General features: G+C 48.7%; 7 protein-coding genes across 7 annotated transcripts; 5 read left to right on the plus strand and 2 right to left on the minus strand.

Annotated features, from left to right (window-relative positions):
• Positions 1–429: 429 nt before the first annotated feature.
• Positions 430–2783, minus strand: N7487_010809 (transmembrane 9 family protein; the record flags this gene model as incomplete). Its single annotated transcript, XM_056878539.1, has 5 exons — positions 430–448; positions 505–725; positions 776–1228; positions 1281–2632; positions 2699–2783. 5 exons carry the CDS (start codon positions 2781–2783, stop codon positions 430–432), a joined length of 2130 nt encoding a protein of 709 aa, XP_056723858.1.
• A 1217-nt stretch (positions 2784–4000) lies between these two features.
• On the plus strand, positions 4001–6101 carry N7487_010810 (fungal specific transcription factor domain-containing protein; the record flags this gene model as incomplete). Its single annotated transcript, XM_056878540.1, has 5 exons — positions 4001–4209; positions 4297–4764; positions 4818–5024; positions 5086–5363; positions 5419–6101. The coding sequence occupies 5 exons, from the start codon at positions 4001–4003 to the stop codon at positions 6099–6101; spliced, it is 1845 nt and encodes a 614-aa protein (XP_056723859.1).
• An 847-nt stretch (positions 6102–6948) lies between these two features.
• Positions 6949–7993, plus strand: N7487_010811 (RTA1 domain-containing protein; the record flags this gene model as incomplete). The annotated part of the gene is made up of 3 exons (XM_056878541.1): positions 6949–7220; positions 7280–7674; positions 7728–7993. The coding sequence occupies 3 exons, from the start codon at positions 6949–6951 to the stop codon at positions 7991–7993; spliced, it is 933 nt and encodes a 310-aa protein (XP_056723860.1).
• Positions 7994–8784: 791 nt separating this feature from the next.
• Positions 8785–10325, minus strand: N7487_010812 (ubiquitin domain-containing protein DSK2; the record flags this gene model as incomplete). Its single annotated transcript, XM_056878542.1, has 3 exons — positions 9797–10325; positions 8963–9719; positions 8785–8942 (listed from the first exon to the last, which is right to left on the minus strand). The coding sequence occupies exons 1-3, from the start codon at positions 10262–10264 to the stop codon at positions 8785–8787; spliced, it is 1383 nt and encodes a 460-aa protein (XP_056723861.1). The 5' UTR covers positions 10265–10325.
• Positions 10326–10765: 440 nt separating this feature from the next.
• Positions 10766–14008, plus strand: N7487_010813 (mono-functional DNA-alkylating methyl methanesulfonate N-terminal domain-containing protein; the record flags this gene model as incomplete). Its single annotated transcript, XM_056878543.1, has 3 exons — positions 10766–11009; positions 11203–13276; positions 13471–14008. The coding sequence occupies 3 exons, from the start codon at positions 10766–10768 to the stop codon at positions 14006–14008; spliced, it is 2856 nt and encodes a 951-aa protein (XP_056723862.1).
• Positions 14009–14046: 38 nt separating this feature from the next.
• Positions 14047–14837, plus strand: N7487_010814 (Cleavage/polyadenylation specificity factor A subunit C-terminal; the record flags this gene model as incomplete). Its single annotated transcript, XM_056878544.1, has 2 exons — positions 14047–14754; positions 14811–14837. 2 exons carry the CDS (start codon positions 14047–14049, stop codon positions 14835–14837), a joined length of 735 nt encoding a protein of 244 aa, XP_056723863.1.
• A 2060-nt stretch (positions 14838–16897) lies between these two features.
• Positions 16898–18449, plus strand: N7487_010815 (arrestin (or S-antigen), N-terminal domain protein; the record flags this gene model as incomplete). Its single annotated transcript, XM_056878545.1, has 2 exons — positions 16898–17105; positions 17155–18449. The coding sequence occupies 2 exons, from the start codon at positions 16898–16900 to the stop codon at positions 18447–18449; spliced, it is 1503 nt and encodes a 500-aa protein (XP_056723864.1).
• Between the last annotated feature and the right edge of the window lie 538 nt (positions 18450–18987).

Below are 18987 nucleotides of genomic sequence, written 5' to 3' on the forward strand. Positions count from 1 at the left end.
GCACTTGGCTTTACAGTCAACGTCGGTATGTTATAAAGGGGGAACTTTGTCCTCGAATTTTGGTAACAGCAATAGATTAGAACTGACGATAACTCAAAAATTGGGAGTGTATTTGTGATGAAGCCTCATCTGCCTTGAGCGAACACATACGAAATATAAAAATCTGGCACCAGATGGAAATACTAGCTTACTAGGCACGGACAGGGGAGAGAAGGAGTGGGTTGTGTTCAAAACACAAGTGGAAAGCAAGGGCTCAAAATTTGGGACGGACCAGAAAATGCAGGAAATAGGACACTATACGCCGTGGTGGTAGAAGACTTCACCTATGCTTGTCGGACAAATCAGGTCATGAAGAGGTAGATGCTGATGAGACGAGGAGTCTCTGGATTGAAGAAGATAAAGAAGAGGACGGTGTGGTTGTGTCAGCGTTTAGTCGACTTTGATGGCACTATACAATTCTCACGATTAGTCTATTACCTACCATATTCAACGGAGCGGTCTTACCTATAAACACGCCGGACGAACGCATAAGCGGCCAAGAAACCAACGGTTCCGGTCAACAGGCCATACACAGCGCAAGCGAGGAAGCTGTAGCTGAAGAATAGCAGGCTTGACACGAACCCGGTGATGTGGAGCTTGAAGAGGTAATACCAGATGCAGTAGGCAAAAATCCAAAAAGCGCTGCTGCCACCGGTGAGGAAGCTCTGCCACCACCAATGATAATTCTAAGGATGTCAGTATGGCAATCCATAATCCAAGCCAAGGGCAGGCTTACCTCGGAGCAAAGCTGGCTGTATGTTGCGATCACGGTCACTTCAACGACCGTGACAATCAATACGGTTGAGACAACACTCAGGAAGCCGAAGACATAGTAATAGCCAGACTTGTCTTGCCACAGGTTCTTGAAAAGGAATAACAGCTCAATGAAAAGAACCGCAAATGGAATGAGGCCAGTTACCACAGGCCCGAGAGGGGCGCGGAGATACCAGGGCTGGGGTGGGACTTGGCGGGCAATCGCATTCGTCTTCAAAGGGTGCTCCCATGGCGCCGCACGCACATAGCCGACCCAACTACCAATGTACACCAGCGGAACTTGGATCAGGAGCCAAAGTGCAAGGAGGCCGACCAGAGTCCCGAACGGAATTGCCGTGCTAGATGCTTGAGCCCAGACAAACAGGTTCAGAATCAAGACAAGGCAGAATGCCAGGCCAGGGAAAAGCAAAGCGGTCTAAACTCATAAGTTAGCAATAGAAAATGAATAACTGGAGTATAATACCCACGATTAGTGTGTTCTTGCGCCAAGCGGCTCCGCCAAAGGTCTTGTAAAGTCTTCCCGAGAAGTAACCGGAGAACAGGCCAGCAAAGACGAATAGGCCCATGCCGACACTAACAAATCCACCACGGAAGCTTGGGTTCAAGACTCCCAGGCAGCTGAGGAGGAGCAAGCCTGAAGCCATGAATAACAACTGCATTCCTGATCCAACCAAGGGGGCAAGAAGACCACTATAAGCGGGGATGCGGAACACATCCCCATGGAGAAGCTTCCAACCACTTGTATCTTCGAGAGCATCTTCGTCCGAGGAGTAGTCCGCATCGCGCTCCACATCCGCGCTATCGTCCAGAAGCCCTGAGGCTTTCTTCTCACCAAACTTCGCACTTCGGCGTCGAGATTGGCTCTTCATCTTCCGATCCTCCATAGCACCATCCCCCCGACCCTTAAGGTCACCTTGCACTGTGCGGCTCCAGATGACGAACACGGTCACTCCCAGCACGGTGCAAATTGTCAACGAGTTGATTATCGCTAGCCAGTGGGTTATCGAACTTTCGCCTTGGTTGGTAAAGTATAAATCCCAGCGGTTGGCCCACTCAACATTGGTGTCCTCTCGGAAGTAGACAGAGTAGGTGTAGGGGACCTTCAGTGTGGCTCCATCATCATCGTCATCATCATCTGGGATATATGACAGTCCGGAGTACTTCTCTTGCATTCGCGAAAGGTTGGGTGCGATATACAAGCCCAGCCCTTCGTTGCTATTGTGGACAGCTTTGGGGCATCCATTCTCCTGGCGGTCCTCGGCGGTAATACTTTTTGGGTACACCTCAAAACCTACAACCACTTTTCCTCCTTCTGGTGCGCTCCGCCAGCGGATAACGATTGTGAAATGGTTGTTGATAAAGTACCGATGCTGACCGGTGATTGGAGAGATATCTCGATAGCCAAGCTTGAATCCGGAAGCGTAATACTTGCGGCTTCGATCCACTGTTACAAAGCTTGTGGCGCCTGGCAGATTATCGGCAATCCATTCGATCACATATCCCTCCTTGACGAGCTGACGAGCCCATTTCACATTTGACCGACTAACCTCGCGGGTGCAGAGTGGCTGACACTCCACGTCCTTCCCCATCGCAACTTCGAAGTCGGAGGTCATGATTCGGTCGCCACGCAGTACCTCTCCAATATTGAGCGAGATACTTTGGCCGGATCCAAACGGGGAGCCGCCATGTTTTTTGCCGCTCGGGGGGCAGACGAAAGGAAGGTCGAAATAGGCATATTGCAGCTGGGTGTGGTCGGAGAAGATCTTGTTCACGAGAAGAGGAATCGGATCATTGTCATTATATCGGGTAACTGAGTATCCTGGTAAAAGGGAAGGGTGTAAGTATCATACGATTGTGTCTAGCCAAAGTACGCCTCGGTACTTACCAGGGATGTAGAATGCGCCGGCATAGGATACGAGCAGCAGCGTCCACAGCGCCCACTGACGGGAGCAGAATTGACCAAGGGCCATGTTCAGCAGAGGTAAAGAGATCTGTGTTGACCTTGGCCCGGAGTAAACGGGTAGCTATCGAACCAGCATGTACACAAAGTATGGAGGGTCGCACGTCGGTGGGTTACGGTGTGTCGATCAGCGAAAGCTAGATCGAAACGAGTGAGTCAAGAATGAATATGTTGTAGGGAGTATCTCGTTAAAGCGATTCTTTGTCGAGATGATCAGACAGTCCGATAGTGGGCTTGATCTCAGAAGTGCGTGTTGGATAGTAGATTGTTAAGGGTTACCGGATTGTTTCAGCTCGCCCGCAACCTGCCAAGTGACAGGTAAGTAACGAATGAAACTGGCACTGAATGCCACAGCGGTGATATAAGTGTGCCGAGAAAGGGGGTTGAGTAACTGTGGGGAGCTTGTAATAGTGAGCTTCGCGCTTCCCTGGCCTCCAGGGCTCCAGCGTGTCCCCGGATTATCTAATCAGAATGCCTCCCCGGGAGTGGACGCGCACCTGAACAGGCCCCGTCCATCTATGCACACCTCAATAAAACCGACCATACTATTTTGTAAGCCTTGATAGTCCAGAAGAATTGATGCTTCTAGAGTGATTTGCCCTAATCATGAGTGCCATACCTAATTAGGCCTAGTTTTCCTCGACGTTAAGGAGCTTTAGTTCCAAAGTGGTCCTATGTTTACCGCCCATAGCTTCTATGCCATTTTATTGGCTTACTCGTACATTCCGCCTTGTTAGTCTAATTCTGCCGGGTTTACTTTGTAAACACCCACTCCTATACATGCTAGGAGTCGAAAAATCACCACTGTACTTTGGCCCTCAAAGTCTGGGAGTTGTGACGAGGTTTATCTGGTATTTCGCAAAAAAAAAAAAGTCTCAGCCTTTGTTATAGATAGACGAATAGCTTTCCTCGCAGATCTAGATTTCAACATTAACAATTTCCACCTCTACAGCGCGTGCGGAGTACATGCCTTCCAAGGCTATGTTATTGTAGACCTTGAATCAAAACTTCCCTCCTCAACATTTAATGTACGGACTTTTGGGGATCTAGATTACAAGCGCCAAGGACATGTGAGTCCACCTGGGCAACCTTGGAATCATATCGCGTATTAAATAAGCTAACCCCACACCTGGGCAGCCTTAGAGTCCACCTAAGCACGGGTGCGCTCAACTCCAATTTCTCATCGATTGACTTCGAAATCATTGGCTTTCTACTACGAAGGTAATCATGGCTGACCACCAAAAGGGGAAATATACCAATGGCTCTGGCAAAACCTGTCAAAACTGCGCGAGGGCCAAAATCCGATGCATTCGTTCTGTGGCTGCAGGGAGTTGCGACCGGTGGGTTAGTCGGAGAGATCGTCGATCCTCAATGTCTAACTGGCTGATAGATGCAGCCGCTTGGGGAAATCCTGTCACTTTCGGGAGGGTGGAAATGTAAAGCCTACAAATCAACCGGATACTAGAGACAGGTGACATATATCCTTCTAGTTCGTCTTATGTTGTATACTAACTATGCCAAAGAAGGATAGAGACACTGGAAGCCAAAGTAGATCAGCTCTTGGCCCAATTAGGGACGCCAACTCCGGTATTATATTATTTCCACATGCTTCATCGACCTTGCGAATCACTGACAATTAATACAAAGGGGAACATTGCTGAGATGACTCCGAGTAGTTCAGCGCATGCAAAAGATGTCATTGATCAAGGCCTAATTAGCATAGGTGCCGCCAACATGCTACTAAATGAATTTCGAGCGACACTCATGCCACACTGCCCATTCGTGATAATCTCAGCGCAGACAACCGCCGAAACACTCCGAAGAGATAAGCCATTTCTTCTTCTCACGATCCTCACGGCTGCTTTGCATCACAATATGCCTCTGCAACGTAAATTGGAGAAGCAGGTAAAGAAGGTGATCAGTGACTGCATGGTATTTAATAGCCCGGTTTCATTCGAGATCCTTCAGGGACTTTTGGTTCATCTCGCATGGTAAGTCCCCGACTTTTTATCTCCACTTCATCTTTGATTAACAAAGAAATCAGGTGCCAGTATCACTCTAAGCCGCGTCGGTTTTCCCAATATCTACATCTTGGAATTAGTCTCATCACTGATCTACAACTCGACCGTCCCCCTGAACATCGGTTCTGGAGAACCAGAGTGGATTTTGATAGTGAACTAGACAGAGAGTCCATCTCCTGGGGACGGGAAGAAAAAAGAGCTGTTATCGGATTTTTCTATCTCTCATCTTCGTAAGTATCTCCACATCTCCAGACAACGGATGTTCGAGTTAACATCTCTGGTGTCTTCTAGGATCTCACAGATATTACAAAAGGGATGCTCCTTCCCATACTTGCCATATTTCGAGAGTATTTGCAAGTTATTGGCCGCAGATGCAGAGTATCCGTCAGATAAATATCTCCTCCATATTGTGCAGCTCCAACAACTTTCCGACAAAATCACGCTGGTTTCATCGCAGCATGTTCCAGAAATCCACAACACCCCATTTAGTCTCGAGCATTACTATCGCGAGTTGAAATCCGAACTCGATTTATATCGCGCCAATTTACCATTTCTCTTGTGTGAAAACCGTTCGTGAACTGAACTGCCATTATTGAATATTATCTTACTAACTTTCAAATACAGAGACTCTCTTCATGCAATTTCATACTGTCGAGATGTATCTATGCCAGGTCACGCTTTTCGATCACAAGCCCGGCGCGCAACCCCCACGTCATGAGCTGTCCTTCCAGATTGAAGCGTTGCGCATGGGACTCAGCGCAGCCAAGACCTTACTCCACTTTTATATGTGTCTACCCTTAGGCGATGACGCTAAATTCAACAATGTGGGATGGGTTCAACTCGGGTTCGCAGTCACACTTGCATGTAAGCTAGTGGTAGCAGCATCGGAACCTTCGATTCATCCTCACACGGTCGATTTGTGTTGTGCGCTGGATATCTCTAACACGATAAAACGATGTATTATTCGTATCCAGGCGCTCATCACGTCGGATATGGATGAATCCGGAGATCGGGATGTATTCTATCACTATGAAAAACGTTTGAAACGTGTCCAATGGTGGTTTGAAAGTCGAATGATATCCGGAACCAGTACTGATCAGTCCTATCACAACATACAACTTACGGGAGGAACCGATTCATCCGCTGGAGACGCAAGCCATGGTGTTGATGCTCTGCAGCCAACACTGAACGGTTTAGACAACCATTTCCAGTGGCTAGACTTCTTCCCGGATACGGCCGTTGACGAGATGTATGTCGACTGGATGGCACACCCAACGACATCATTTGACCCGCAGCGCTTGGGTTAGTCTGCCGGTGGATATGGACTGGTGGCAGCCACATGGACATCATTTGCAACGTCTACATTTACAGAATGAGAAATTGAAGCCTATTAGTCCTTCGTCTCGTCTGGAGACAAAAGTATCCCGGTGGCCATCACAATAAGAAATACCACCACCCCCAAACCACCCGATAATGTTTTTACCCGAATTTTTCAATACACCAACTCGTCACCCCTCGCTACTAGCCCTTCACAAGACATGAAGAATGAATATCCTATCTATAACACAAGAATCTCATAGACTTTGGCCCTATGTTAACACCGGGATCTGGGAACTGAAGTATAAACAGTTTAAATTCATTGTGGCATTTGACGACTGAATTGGCGTTCTAGGGTCTGTTCTAGAACCCGGGCTTAGACATATATGTAGTTGTTTAGGCGTCCATTTCGTCTCCATATCAGTCTCCGTGTCCGTGTCCGTGTCCCTCGTGCCCATACGAAGTACACTACTATAAATCAAAAATCCGTGTCCGTGTCCGTATCTTGGCGTCACTGCCAAGACATCCCGATCAGCTTCGGCATCCACTCACTGCCCTCGATGGCGAATCAAGCACTGTTTAGTGCCGTAAGTAATGGCACAGAGGATATCTCCGTATTTGCTGCGGCATAGATCTATCCAAGTTAGCGGCTATCAGTCAGCTTGACGCAGGCATCCGTGGATTGATGTTCTCAACAGACATGGACGCCTAACTAGGGCCAACAATAGTTATTTTTGGAGATATTTAGTTTAAAATTTCAATATGGACTCAATGTTAAATACCCTCTATTGGAAAGCTTCTTGCTTTTTCACATAGATCGAATTTACAGAAACCACCATGAGCAATTCAACAGATCCATCCGATTACTGCACGCTGGCCATTTGTCCACTTAGCGAGGCGCACGTTGAGTACGTGCCTTCACTAGCTGGAAATGCCTTCTACCTGGCTGTTTTTGCGGTCTTGTTGGTAGCCCAGGTAGTGCTGGGCATTCGATATCGGACCTGGGGCTACCTCGGTGGTTTATTTGGTGGCTTAGTGCTCGAAATAATCGGATATGCTGGGCGATTGCAGATGCATTATAACCCATTCCTCTTTAATCCTTACCTTGAGTACGTCCATTACATTCACATGTGTTTTTACCCTTGGAAAAATACTAACGGGTGATCAGATATTTGATCTGCCTCACAATAGCCCCCGCATTTATCAGTGCTTCGATATATATTTGTCTCGGACGGATTGTTATCATCTATGGAGAGGACATTTCGCGCCTTAGTCCTAGGACTTACACTATTGTCTTCATCATCTGTGATTTGGTTTCATTGCTACTCCAGGCTTCAGGAGGCGCTGTTACCTCTATCGCTGATGCGGACCAGGCTGATCTCTCCCAAGCTGGTATTAATACCATGATCGCCGGTCTATCAAGCCAGGTTGTCTCTCTGGCTATCTTCATGGCCCTCTGTCTAGACTTTGCATGGAAAGTACACAAGAATCAGCACAAACTCAACCCGGAGATGGACATGATTGTTCTCCGGAATAGCATCAAGTGGAAAGCTTTCCTGGCTGGTGAGTACCTTTATCTTCACGTGTGCCAGAGCGCTGGTTAATCATAAATCCAGGCCTGGCCCTAGCAACGGTTACCATTTTCGTTCGCTCTGTGTTCCGAGTTGCAGAGCTCCAGGGTGGATTCCACAGTTCATTGGCAAACAATGAGGTTGTCTTCATGATCCTGGAGGGAGCTATGCTCACAATCGCGCTTTTATGTCTGACGATACTTCATCCTGGTATATGTTTCAATGGTCAATGGGATAATACTAAATGGTCATTCCACAAGTCGAATGACAGTGAGATGAGTTTGATGTCTGAGGTCTCGATGGCTAGGTGAAGGCCAGGCAAATTGATTCTGCCTGAAGCTGAATGTTTAATGATGTGGTTTATGGGGGGTTTCAATGTCTATTCCCTCCCCTTGTCCGATTGATCGATTTCATTTTTTTCCTTTTCATACCTCGTCCTGTCCTGCGGTCTCAGCTTTTGCTGTCCTTGGATTTATTGTCTTTTTATACCTTTGATTTCAATACAATAAGATTGATAGATTGTTCATATTATCCGGGAGTCAATTATACAGATTTAGTAAGGATCAAATTAGCAATCTCATTTAGTTGATCTGGGGAACAAATTGCCGGGCTTTTCGGATCTTACACCGAAATTCCTGGCCAAATAATGGCTAAGCAAGGACCAAACGTGATATATTTCGGCCAGAGGAAAAGCAAATTTATACACGACCCTTCATGTTTGTGAAACAAAGGCATCAAAGTGCGACTAGATGGAAGGCTCTTTCATAACATTTAAGTTTCTTTTTTCTTGTGTGCTGACGTGATATAACTAATGCCAACTGTGTAGGATATGTGGCCAAGGTTTTGTATACTTGTATGGGATTTAAGTACGACAGAAATTTTAATTAAAAATGATCCCATGCCATTCTGAGCTCTGGAATGATGACGAGATATCCAGAAAACTAGCTAAGGGTCACACAGAAGACAAGCATGCTAAAAGGGGAATGAAAAAGTCATAGGTACCGAGGGAGCATGTCACCTCGCGAAATCAGTAGAAATTGAATACATCAGGAAAGTAATCGTAAGGCTGTGCTAGAAAGAAGAAAAGCTGCCCAGAAAATTATTATGGGTGGCTGAGGAGGTACTCCACTGCTCCTTGAACACTGCCGCCTGCGCGACGGAGAGCTTCAATGTTCCGTTCGAACTCAAAGAATCCCATATCGTTCAACTGCCGCAACTGATCGGCGTATCTGTCCTCCGGGGGCGGGTGTCTGCAGGCTGCTGTGGGGCGCCGAAACCACCCCCGAAACCACCAAGACCGCCACCACCGAGAAGAGCAGCCAGAGGGTTTGCACCACCTTCTGCACCCTGTCCGCCCATTCCTTGCATCATCTGGGAAAGCAGCGCCGGGTCACGTAGGAACGGATTTTGCTGAGGATTGAAAGGGTTCGCGCCGCCCTGGCCAGCTTGTCCAGCATTTCCAAAGATAGCCGGGTTCAGGAGAGATGCGAAAGGATTCTGAGCAGCTTGAGGTGTTTGTCCCTGAGCAGGTGTTGATCGGTCCGTAGAGTCGGCACCCTGCGCACCGCCGGGCTGAGTAGCGCCAGGGGTGGCAGAAGGCTGGGCTGGGGTTGCGAAAGGGTTGGCTCCGAAGAGGGCTCCGAAAGGGTTTGCGTTGCCAAGCGGATTCTGAGGCATCTGCCCGAATGGGTTTATTTGCGCATTCTGTTGCTCGGAACCCGGGGTTCCCTCAGCCGTCGTGTTTGTCACTCCCGGGGCGGGGAATGCGTTATCACCGCCACCCAGTCCGCCACCCATTCCCATAGCTCGTTGCATTTGCATCATCTGCCGAATCGAGCTTGGATCGGTCAACATGCGGCGGAACTCTGGGCTTTCCATCATTTGTCGGACTCCAGGTCCCATGTCGCGGAGCATGGGATTCTGTTGGATCATCATGTCAATCATAGCGGGGTTTTGCAGTGCTTCGTTGATGCTCGATTGGAACTGGGGATTCTCGAGCATGTTGAGCATCGACTCAGTATCTGGCGGGGGTCCCATCTAAATGGCCAAGGGATGTTAGCTATCCGTTGCACAGATTATTAAAGAACTTCTATCTCCAATAGGAGCTCACTTACTCCACCATCGGGGCCGAAAAGACCCGCCCCAGGAAGCTGTGCGAACCCAGCATATCGTGCACCAGTCAAACCAGCAAGTGGGTTATTGCCAGTACCCGCGGCGAGATTGGTTGGGACACCGGCTGCCGCCGGGCTTGGAGTTGCTCCAGCAGCCGCTGTGGCTGAGCTAGTCTGAGCAGCTGTGTTCTGGCGCTGCTGGTTGCTCGCAGCACTCTTTACGAGATGAATAGTATGGCCATCCTTGATCTTGTAGGTCTCCAGTGTCTCAGTGTCCTTCAAAACCCTACCCGAGTAGATCAATCGCTGACGCTCTGCGGGGGTATCGGCATTTTCGGGGGTTGAGAGCTTCTGCTTGAGATCTGACACGAGAGTGGTGAGGGGAAGTGTCAGGGTATATTTGGCATCAGTGGATGATTTGACAGTGAAGGTAATGGGAGCCTGTTCTGTGGTAGTCGTCTCGTCGGCCATGGCGAAACGATGTATGATGATTGTAGAGCAAGTGGGGTGACGATAGGGAGATGGACCAATGATAGGGGTATATCCCGAGAGGATAAAGAGGCTGATCAAACGCCTGGTTGTATGAATTCTTGTGATGTGGATGAAAACCGTGAAAGTGAGATGGAATGTGAGATGAGGGGAGTCAGTGAGGCCGTTATGCGGAGGTGATCTGCCCTGCATCAATCGGCGCGGCGTGGAAGGCGGTCGAATCATAAATCACGTGCCACACGCGCTAGTGGAAGCTCTCCCACACGGCAAGGAATATTTTCTCTTCCTCACCTCTTCGAGTTTGACCACACGGCTACACTTTTCTTCATCCGTGGCAAGTGGACTTGAGGAGTTTCTCTTTCTTAACTCCACCCAGCAGGGATGGGACTGATGTAATATTCATACCCCCTGACTTGCAATTGCATGTACAAAGCTTCCACCTCTTCTGTGTGGTACCGGGAAACCGATACCTAGTCGCCCACCATGGCCACCACATCGCACATGTTTATGTACTCCCTGACGATTCAGCCCCCAACTGCTATCACACAGGCCATCTTGGGCCAATTTGCAGGCACCAGGGACCAGCAGATCGTCACCTCGTCAGGCTCGAAATTGACCATTCATCGGCCTGACCCGGCACAGGGCAAGATCACACCACTCTTCTCTCAAGATGTTTTCGGCATCATTCGCTCCCTCGCAGCTTTCCGCGTAGCTGGAAGCAACAAAGGTATGTCACTTTTATTTTATAAACCCCTTGTCTCCCCCTTTACGAGTACAACTTAGTGATTCTCCAAGCTTCCTGGGCAGCACGGTCCGCTTACGAACCGACCTCTTGAGGGGGGTTGGGATCTGCCCTGGAGAGCGACGTTGATACTCGCAATGCTTCATTATCAACGAACTGTGCTGAGTGATTATAATAGATTACATCATTATCGGCTCGGACTCGGGTCGCATCACGATCATTGAGTATGTTCCCTCCCAGAACCGCTTCAACCGTATCCATATGGAGACATTTGGAAAGTCTGGAGTTCGTCGCGTCGTACCAGGTCAATACCTCGCAGTAGACCCAAAGGGACGTGCGTGTCTGATTGCTTCTGTGGAAAAGAACAAGCTGGTCTATGTTCTGAACCGCAACTCGCAGGCAGACCTCACCATCTCCTCACCTCTGGAGGCACACAAGCCCCAGACCTTGGTTTTCGCCATGATCTGCTTGGACGTCGGTTATGACAACCCCGTTTTCGCTGCTCTAGAGGTGGATTACTCGGAATCTGACCAGGATCCCACTGGTCAAGCATACGAAGAAATCGAGAAAGTTCTGGTGTACTACGAACTTGACCTCGGGTTGAATCACGTTGTCCGCAAGTGGTCTGACCCCGTCGATCGCACAGCATCCATGCTGTTCCAGGTACCTGGAGGAGACGATGGTCCCAGTGGTGTCTTGGTGTGTGCGGAGGACAACATTACCTACCGCCACTCCAACCAAGGTGCGTTCCGTGTGCCAATTCCGCGACGCAGCGGGGCCACAGAAAACCCTGAGCGCAAGCGCTCGATTGTGTCAGGAGTTATGCACAAAATGAGAGGGGCTTTCTTCTTCCTTGTCCAAACCGAGGACGGCGACCTGTTCAAGCTCAACCTGGAAATGGTGGAAGACAATCAGGGTAAGCCCACAGGAGAAGTGAGCAGGCTGACGATCAAATACTTTGATACGATTCCAGTATCAACGAACCTCCTGATCCTGAAGAGTGGTTTCCTCTACGCTGGCTGCGAATCTGGAAATCACAATTTTTACCAATTTGAAAAGCTTGGCGATGACCCCGACGAGCTTTTCTTTTCCAGTGACACATTCTCGGCTGATCCCTCTGTGCCCACCGCGCCGGTCTACTTCCGTCCCCGAGGCGCTGAAAATGTCAACCTCATGGAAAGCATGAACTCTTTGAGCCCTCTGATTGACAGTAAAATCCTCAATTTGAGCGAGGATGATGCACCTCAAATCTATACCATCTGTGGCTCTGGAGCCCGAAGCACATTCCGGACTCTGAAGCACGGACTCGAGGTATCGGAGATCGTGGAGTCAGACCTTCAGCAGGTGCCTTCGGCTGTATGGACAACTAAGTTGACGCGAGCCGATGAGTTCCACACGTACATCATTCTCTCTTTTGCAAACGGCACCCTTGTCCTGAGCATCGGCGAAATTGTCGAAGAGGTTTCAGACACAGGGTTCCTGTCTTCGGCTCCCACTCTGGCAGTGCAGCAACTTGGTGAGGACTCTTTAGTCCAAGTCCACCCGCGAGGTATTCGTCACATCCTCTCAGATCAGCGAGTCAACGAATGGCCTGCACCACAGCATCGGTCTATCGTTGCGGCAGCCACGAATGAACGCCAAGTTGCAGTGGCACTCAGCTCCGGTGAAATTGTCTACTTTGAGATGGACGCAGACGGCACATTGGCCGAATATGATGAGCGACGACAGATGTCTGGTACCGTCACCTCTCTGAGTATGGGAGAGGTTCCTGAGGGCCGCATGCGAAGCTCATTCCTGGCTGTTGGATGTGATGACTCTACAGTCAGGATTCTCAGCCTGGACCCAGACTCAACACTCGAGAACAAATCAGTGCAAGCATTGACGTCTGCACCATCTGCCCTGCAAATAATGGCCATGGCCGACTCGAGCTCGGGCGGCACGACCCTTTATCTCCATATCGGTCTTTACTCTGGTGTCTACCTTCGTACCGTGTTGGATGAGGTGACTGGTGAGCTCTCGGATACTAGAACTCGCTTCATCGGTGCCAAACCTGTGAAACTCTCCCAGGTTTCCGTCAAGGGCCAAACGGCGGTTCTGGCGCTCAGCACCCGCCCCTGGCTGGGATACTCTGACGTCCAAACCAAGAGCTTTATGCTCACTCCTTTGGACTACGTCGGGCTAGAGTGGGGATGGAATTTCTCCAGTGAACAGTGTGTGGAAGGCATGATCGGCATTCAAGGCCGTAGTCTACGGTATGTGGTTAATCCCATCTCTAAATTTCCCCAAATCCCCCCAATCCCCCTGATCAGTGATGAGAAAATCAATCCGAACTTTTATGTGGATGAAACTTTAAAAGAAAAATTCCAATTGTTCCTGCTGAGATCAAACCTCTTTTATACCACGTTGAGACTGCAAATACTTCTGGCCTGGTACTAACTGAAAATAGCATCTTCACTGTTGAAAAACTGGACAACAACATGCTCCAAGAGTCCATCCCTCTCTCTTACACTCCTCGACGCTTTGTCAAGCATCCCGACCACCCCCTCTTCTACGTCATTGAATCTGACAACAATGTCCTGTCTCCTGCCACCCGCCAGAGACTAATTGACGATTCTCAAGCTCAGAATGGTGAGGTTGCAGATCTCCCGCCCGCAGAATTTGGATATCCCCGAGGCACTGGCCACTGGGCTTCGTGTGTCCAAATTGTGGATCCGATCACCACCAAATCTGTGATCTCCACCCTTGACCTCGAGGATAATGAGGCAGCAGTCAGCCTTGCCGCAGTATCATTCTCAAGTCAAGATGATGAAACTTTCTTGGTTGTGGGAACCGCCAAGGATATGACAGTCAGCCCTCCCTCGGCTTCTTGTGGTTTCATCCACATTTATCGATTCCAGGAGGATGGCCGAGAGTTGGAGTTCATTCACAAAACCCAGGTTGATGAGCCCCCCTGGCTCTCCTTGGCTTCCAGGGCCGTCTCCTAGCAGGTATCGGCCCCATTCTACGTGTGTACGACCTTGGCATGAAGCAACTACTGCGGAAATGTCAAGCACCCGTGGTCCCCAAGACCATTGTGGGTCTGCAGACCCAAGGCAGCCGAATCATTGTCAGCGACGTCCGCGAGAGTGTGACTTACGTTGTCTACAAGTACCAGGACAATGTCTTGATTCCATTCGCGGATGATTCGATCGCACGCTGGACATCGAGTACCACCATGGTTGATTACGAAACGACAGCTGGCGGTGACAAGTTCGGAAATCTGTGGCTGGTCCGTTGCCCTAGCAAGGTCTCTGAACAGGCGGACGAGGATGGATCTGGGGCACACCTCATCCATGAAAAGGGCTATCTCCATGGAACTCCCCACCGTCTCGAGTTGATGGTTCACTTCTTCGCCCAGGATATTCCCACCAGTTTGCACAAGACCCAATTGGTCGCTGGAGGCCGTGACATTATTGTCTGGACTGGCCTCCAAGGCACAATTGGAATGTTTGTTCCTTTTGCCAGCCGTGAGGATGTCGACTTTTTCCAGCTTTTGGAGACCCAGCTGGCTTCCCAGCAACCCCCTCTGGCTGGACGAGACCATTTGATGTACCGCGGCTACTATGCCCCTGTGAAGGGCGTCATTGATGGAGATCTTTGTGAAATGTATCTCCTGCTGCCTAATGATACCAAGTTGATGATTGCCGGTGAACTCGATCGATCTGTTCGGGAGATCGAGCGCAAGATTTCGGTAAGTTTGCAGAGGTTCCCCTATTGTGTGTTATTCATTTTACTAACATCTCCCAGGATATGCGAACACGGGTGGCGTATTGATTTCGGGTTTGTTGCGGCGTCTGCTGGCGTTCCTTGCTGCCCTGTCTACGGGCTTCAGATACCTACGTCTTTGTTAATGGATGATGATTGTGTGACTTTGCACCACGACTAATTTCCAACCGAGGCTAACTACCTCGGCGTTGCACTACATACACCTCCCCTTTCCTTCGTAGAGTCCTTTATGATGTTGATGTCTCTTGCCTCGCTCGGTCTGCCGTTACCCCTCGGCTAATCTTGAGCTGGATGCAGCCGGTCACTTTTAGTGCTGGCTTGTACGAGACAAGAAGAAGCGTGAAAACGCGTCAACGCTTTTTGAGTACGATTTGATCCGCAATGCACCACGGGTCTACGTCGTAATTTATCAGTTGGGACAATCCTATAAGTCTATTTTATTCTTTTTGTTTATCTTGTGACCGAATGAAAACAAATTTATTCCAAATCCTTCTATTCAATAAATCTGTTGATATTTTCTAAGGTACTCTTCTCTACAGACTTCCCCCTTCTTGGCGTTGTCGGTAGAAGGCGCGAAAGGAAAAATGTGATATAACATGTGACAAGAATATGTGCATCTGTACGGAGTAGTCGTCAACATATATGATCTACATATGTATGTCCTTGACAATGTAGTTCAATAATTTGATTTAGCATTACTATGATACATATTGTTGAACGATATTTGAAATATGTAAATAGCTGCAAACTACTCCGTACTCCGTACTCCGTTCCGTATACGGAGTAGAATATAGTGAAAAGCACACCTGGGCACTCAATTTTTCTGTGTTAGGGCCATGATCACATGACAATCAGATAATTCGGTCTCCCGACAACTTCTACTTTGGACACCGAGATCGAATTGCGCCATCCAAGATCTTTTCTCTCCGATCGTTTACTCCGACACTCCGGGAAAGAAGAGAAAGAAAAGAAGCTCGGCATAGCCAAGATCTCGGTTACGGCCGGAAATCTCTGGGGCCGAAGCTAGGCCCGGGTTCCATCGTTTCTTCTCCGCGGGAAAATTTCATCCAGTTTACTTCCGTAATAGCTCATGTGTGATTGAAAAACTTCAAAGGTCCTCAAATATGACCAAAGGCTGTCATGAACGCACAAAATCCAACGGGATATTGCTTTGAAATCGATCCTGGCTATTCTAATGAACAGAGTTCGGCAATATCACACGATGATTGGTCACATTGAGTACAACATAAGCTTGGGCTGGGGGGAATGTGGACGAGTGGAGTCCAAAGGGCGTGCCCAGGTGCATGTCGTACTAAGGCGCACTCCACTTCTTCCCCCTTGACCCGTGAAGTTGGGCTTGAAGTTGACTCTTTTGACCTCCAAGGTTTGAACAGTCTAAAAGATCTGAAAGATCTAATTGAGCCGTACGAGCGAAAATATCTGAAACGGAGGGAAAGCACTTAGACAGATGGCCTTCCAGAGCCCTTGAATACCATATCATGTGCTACCTTGAATTGAACTAGCCTCTTCCTATGTTGTATGTCCTTTGACCAAGCGGAATGTCAATCCAAGGGCGTGCAGCGGGAACGGATCCTCGCATCTGACCAATCATCTCTGGACCCCAATGACTCCTTGGCTCTGCCTTCCTTATACTGAATTGTGTACTGGTTAACCTTTCCTTATACTGAAGTGTATACGATTCACTCGGGTTTTTTTTAGTTTGGAGGCGCTACAAGCGTGTTATCTTGAGCCGAAGTATACGGTAGATGCGCCTTCTGGATGACTTGTGAGTCACTCCAAGTTGATTTATAAGATACTTGGGGGTGTCCGATGAGGCCATCTGAAACCTTGCTCACATTGTCGGGGCTCCTCCACACCTGTTTTCCTTGACTCCATTGCGGTTGTCAACGGCTCCACCGTTTACTTTTTTTTTTTTTTTTTACATTTCATTTTTCTTTAAGAAGAACCGCATCAGGTTCCTATTTGGCCTGATTTTTTTTTGATATTTCATCTTCACTTTATTTTGACGTGTCGGCTGCCATATTGTTCCTACATTTCTCTGTGGGACAGGGCTTTATACATATTCTCTTTGCTTTCCCTGCGAAACAATGTCGACCGCAACTTCAATCATCAGCTCTGGCTCGGACAGGCTAGATGCTTGGACTCGACGCTCACAGCCCAAAATCGAGATAAATATTACAGGGCAAAAGCCAGGACATGTCAACTCTTATACTACCGGAGAGAGTATTGATGGCAGCATAACCGTCACCGTTGAGCATGATACTCGATTTGAAGAGGTTGAGATCGTGTTTGAAGGTATTTACTATTCAACCCCAGCCTATAAACAATGCTAATTAAAGAATAGGTGTAGCTCGAACGACAGTAGAACGGGCATCATGCCCGGGCCGCACGGGATCACAACAGATGTTTCTCAAGTTGCGCCAGCCTATCGATGAAATGGAATATCCGACCCCTCGAATCCTAGAGGGTGGCCGGTCATATGAATACCCCTTCACATTCGTCGTCCCAGACCGCCTGCTGCCCCAGGTCTGCACTCACCCCAAGAAGAATGCTCACATTCAACGATCCCACATTATGCTTCCGCCAACATTGGGTGATCCCATCCTTTCTAGTAATGGAAAGACACTACTAGATGACATGGCCCCCAGCATGTCGCAGATTGGATACACGATTCGAGCATCTGTTCTTCAAAAACAACTCGTCGGCCCTGGGGTCGTGGCTATCGCCGGCATTGCCAAGAAAGTCCGTATCATTCCAACCGTCGAAGAAGAACCTCCTGTGGAAATTTCCGCGAGTCCATCTCTCTGCACACGCAAAGAGAAGAGCGTCAAGCGTGGCACCTTGCGAGGCAAATTGGGACACATCGTCGCTTCATCATCCCAACCCAAACCCATTCAACTTCTTCCCCCAGACGGCGAACCAACCGATACCGTGAGCACTGTGGCTACGGTAAACCTGCGATTCGATCCAGTCGGCGACGAGCAACCTCCCCCACTCGGGACAATGACCAGCAAACTCCGCGTCAACACATTCTTCAGCGCAGCCCCATGGGATGACTTCCCATCCACGACTGGCATGCCCTTCGCCCACATCGGATGCGGCCTGTATACAGAAAGCGTCCCTCTATCAACCATGTGTGTCGCATCGGCCAAATGGACAAAGCAATCGACAGCCGCCGACACCATGCGCCGCGACTCCACCGACTCATCCTCCTCCGATTCATCAACCGGCCCGTCCTCCGCATTCACCGGAGATACCTACTATACCGCATCAGTCGTCGTTCCCGTCACGCTGCCCAAGTCCAAAGCCTTCGTCCCGACTTTCCACTCCTGTCTGATGTCTCGCATCTACGCCCTCGATCTCTCTTTGACATACCACACTCCCGCTACCAACCTCATGACACCGACAATCTCCCTCCGTCTCCCGATCCAGTTCACAAGCCAGGCAAAGCGCGCCGAATCTATCAAGAGTCAGCTCGGTGTCACAGTCACCCAGCAAGAGCTAGAAGAGTTCTTCCACCCGCGCAATGTGACCTCTCCCACCGACTTTTCCAATACTCGCAATGATGTGGTGATTAATGACGATCTTGCCCCACCGGAGTACACGGAACGACTGAGCGCGCTGAGAGCTAATCGCTAAATGATACGAGTTGTGGATGGTTCTGTTCATGCTCGTTTGTTAATCGCCAACCAATACCCCTAATTCTGTTGGCGAACATGAAAAAGTCCTCTTTTTGTACAGCGTTTATATTTTATATGGTTATGACTGCCTTTTTTTTTTGTTTTTTTGTTTCGATTATACCCTATTGCTCATACAAAATATTTTTTTCTTATGTCGTTCATATGTATGTTAGCTTGTTGCTTTACTCTTGCTTTAATTCATTAATTTCATATATACTCGACCGACAACACTAGTCGTGATCTCTGTCTTTTAAATGTATATATGCTTCAGGAAATCTCACCTCCAGCTCCGTGGACCGTCCTTATGAAGGAGGAAACATAATAGCTCTGAGATCAATATATAAACTTAAAATAGACTCAATTACTTGCCACTTTGAAGCAGAGAGGGCATAAATACGGGTTGTGGTTTGAAAAAAAGAAGATATCTGAGGTTCTGTCAAATGTCCTCGTGGAAGAAAGAAGAAGAGAGAAATTCCGCAAGTATCTAGAATATATAG

The sequence above is a fragment of the Penicillium crustosum genome (genome assembly GCF_028827405.1).
Source record: "Penicillium crustosum strain IBT 35664 chromosome Unknown utg000005l_segment0_segment0, whole genome shotgun sequence".
NCBI classification, from domain to species: Eukaryota; Fungi; Ascomycota; class Eurotiomycetes; order Eurotiales; family Aspergillaceae; genus Penicillium; species Penicillium crustosum.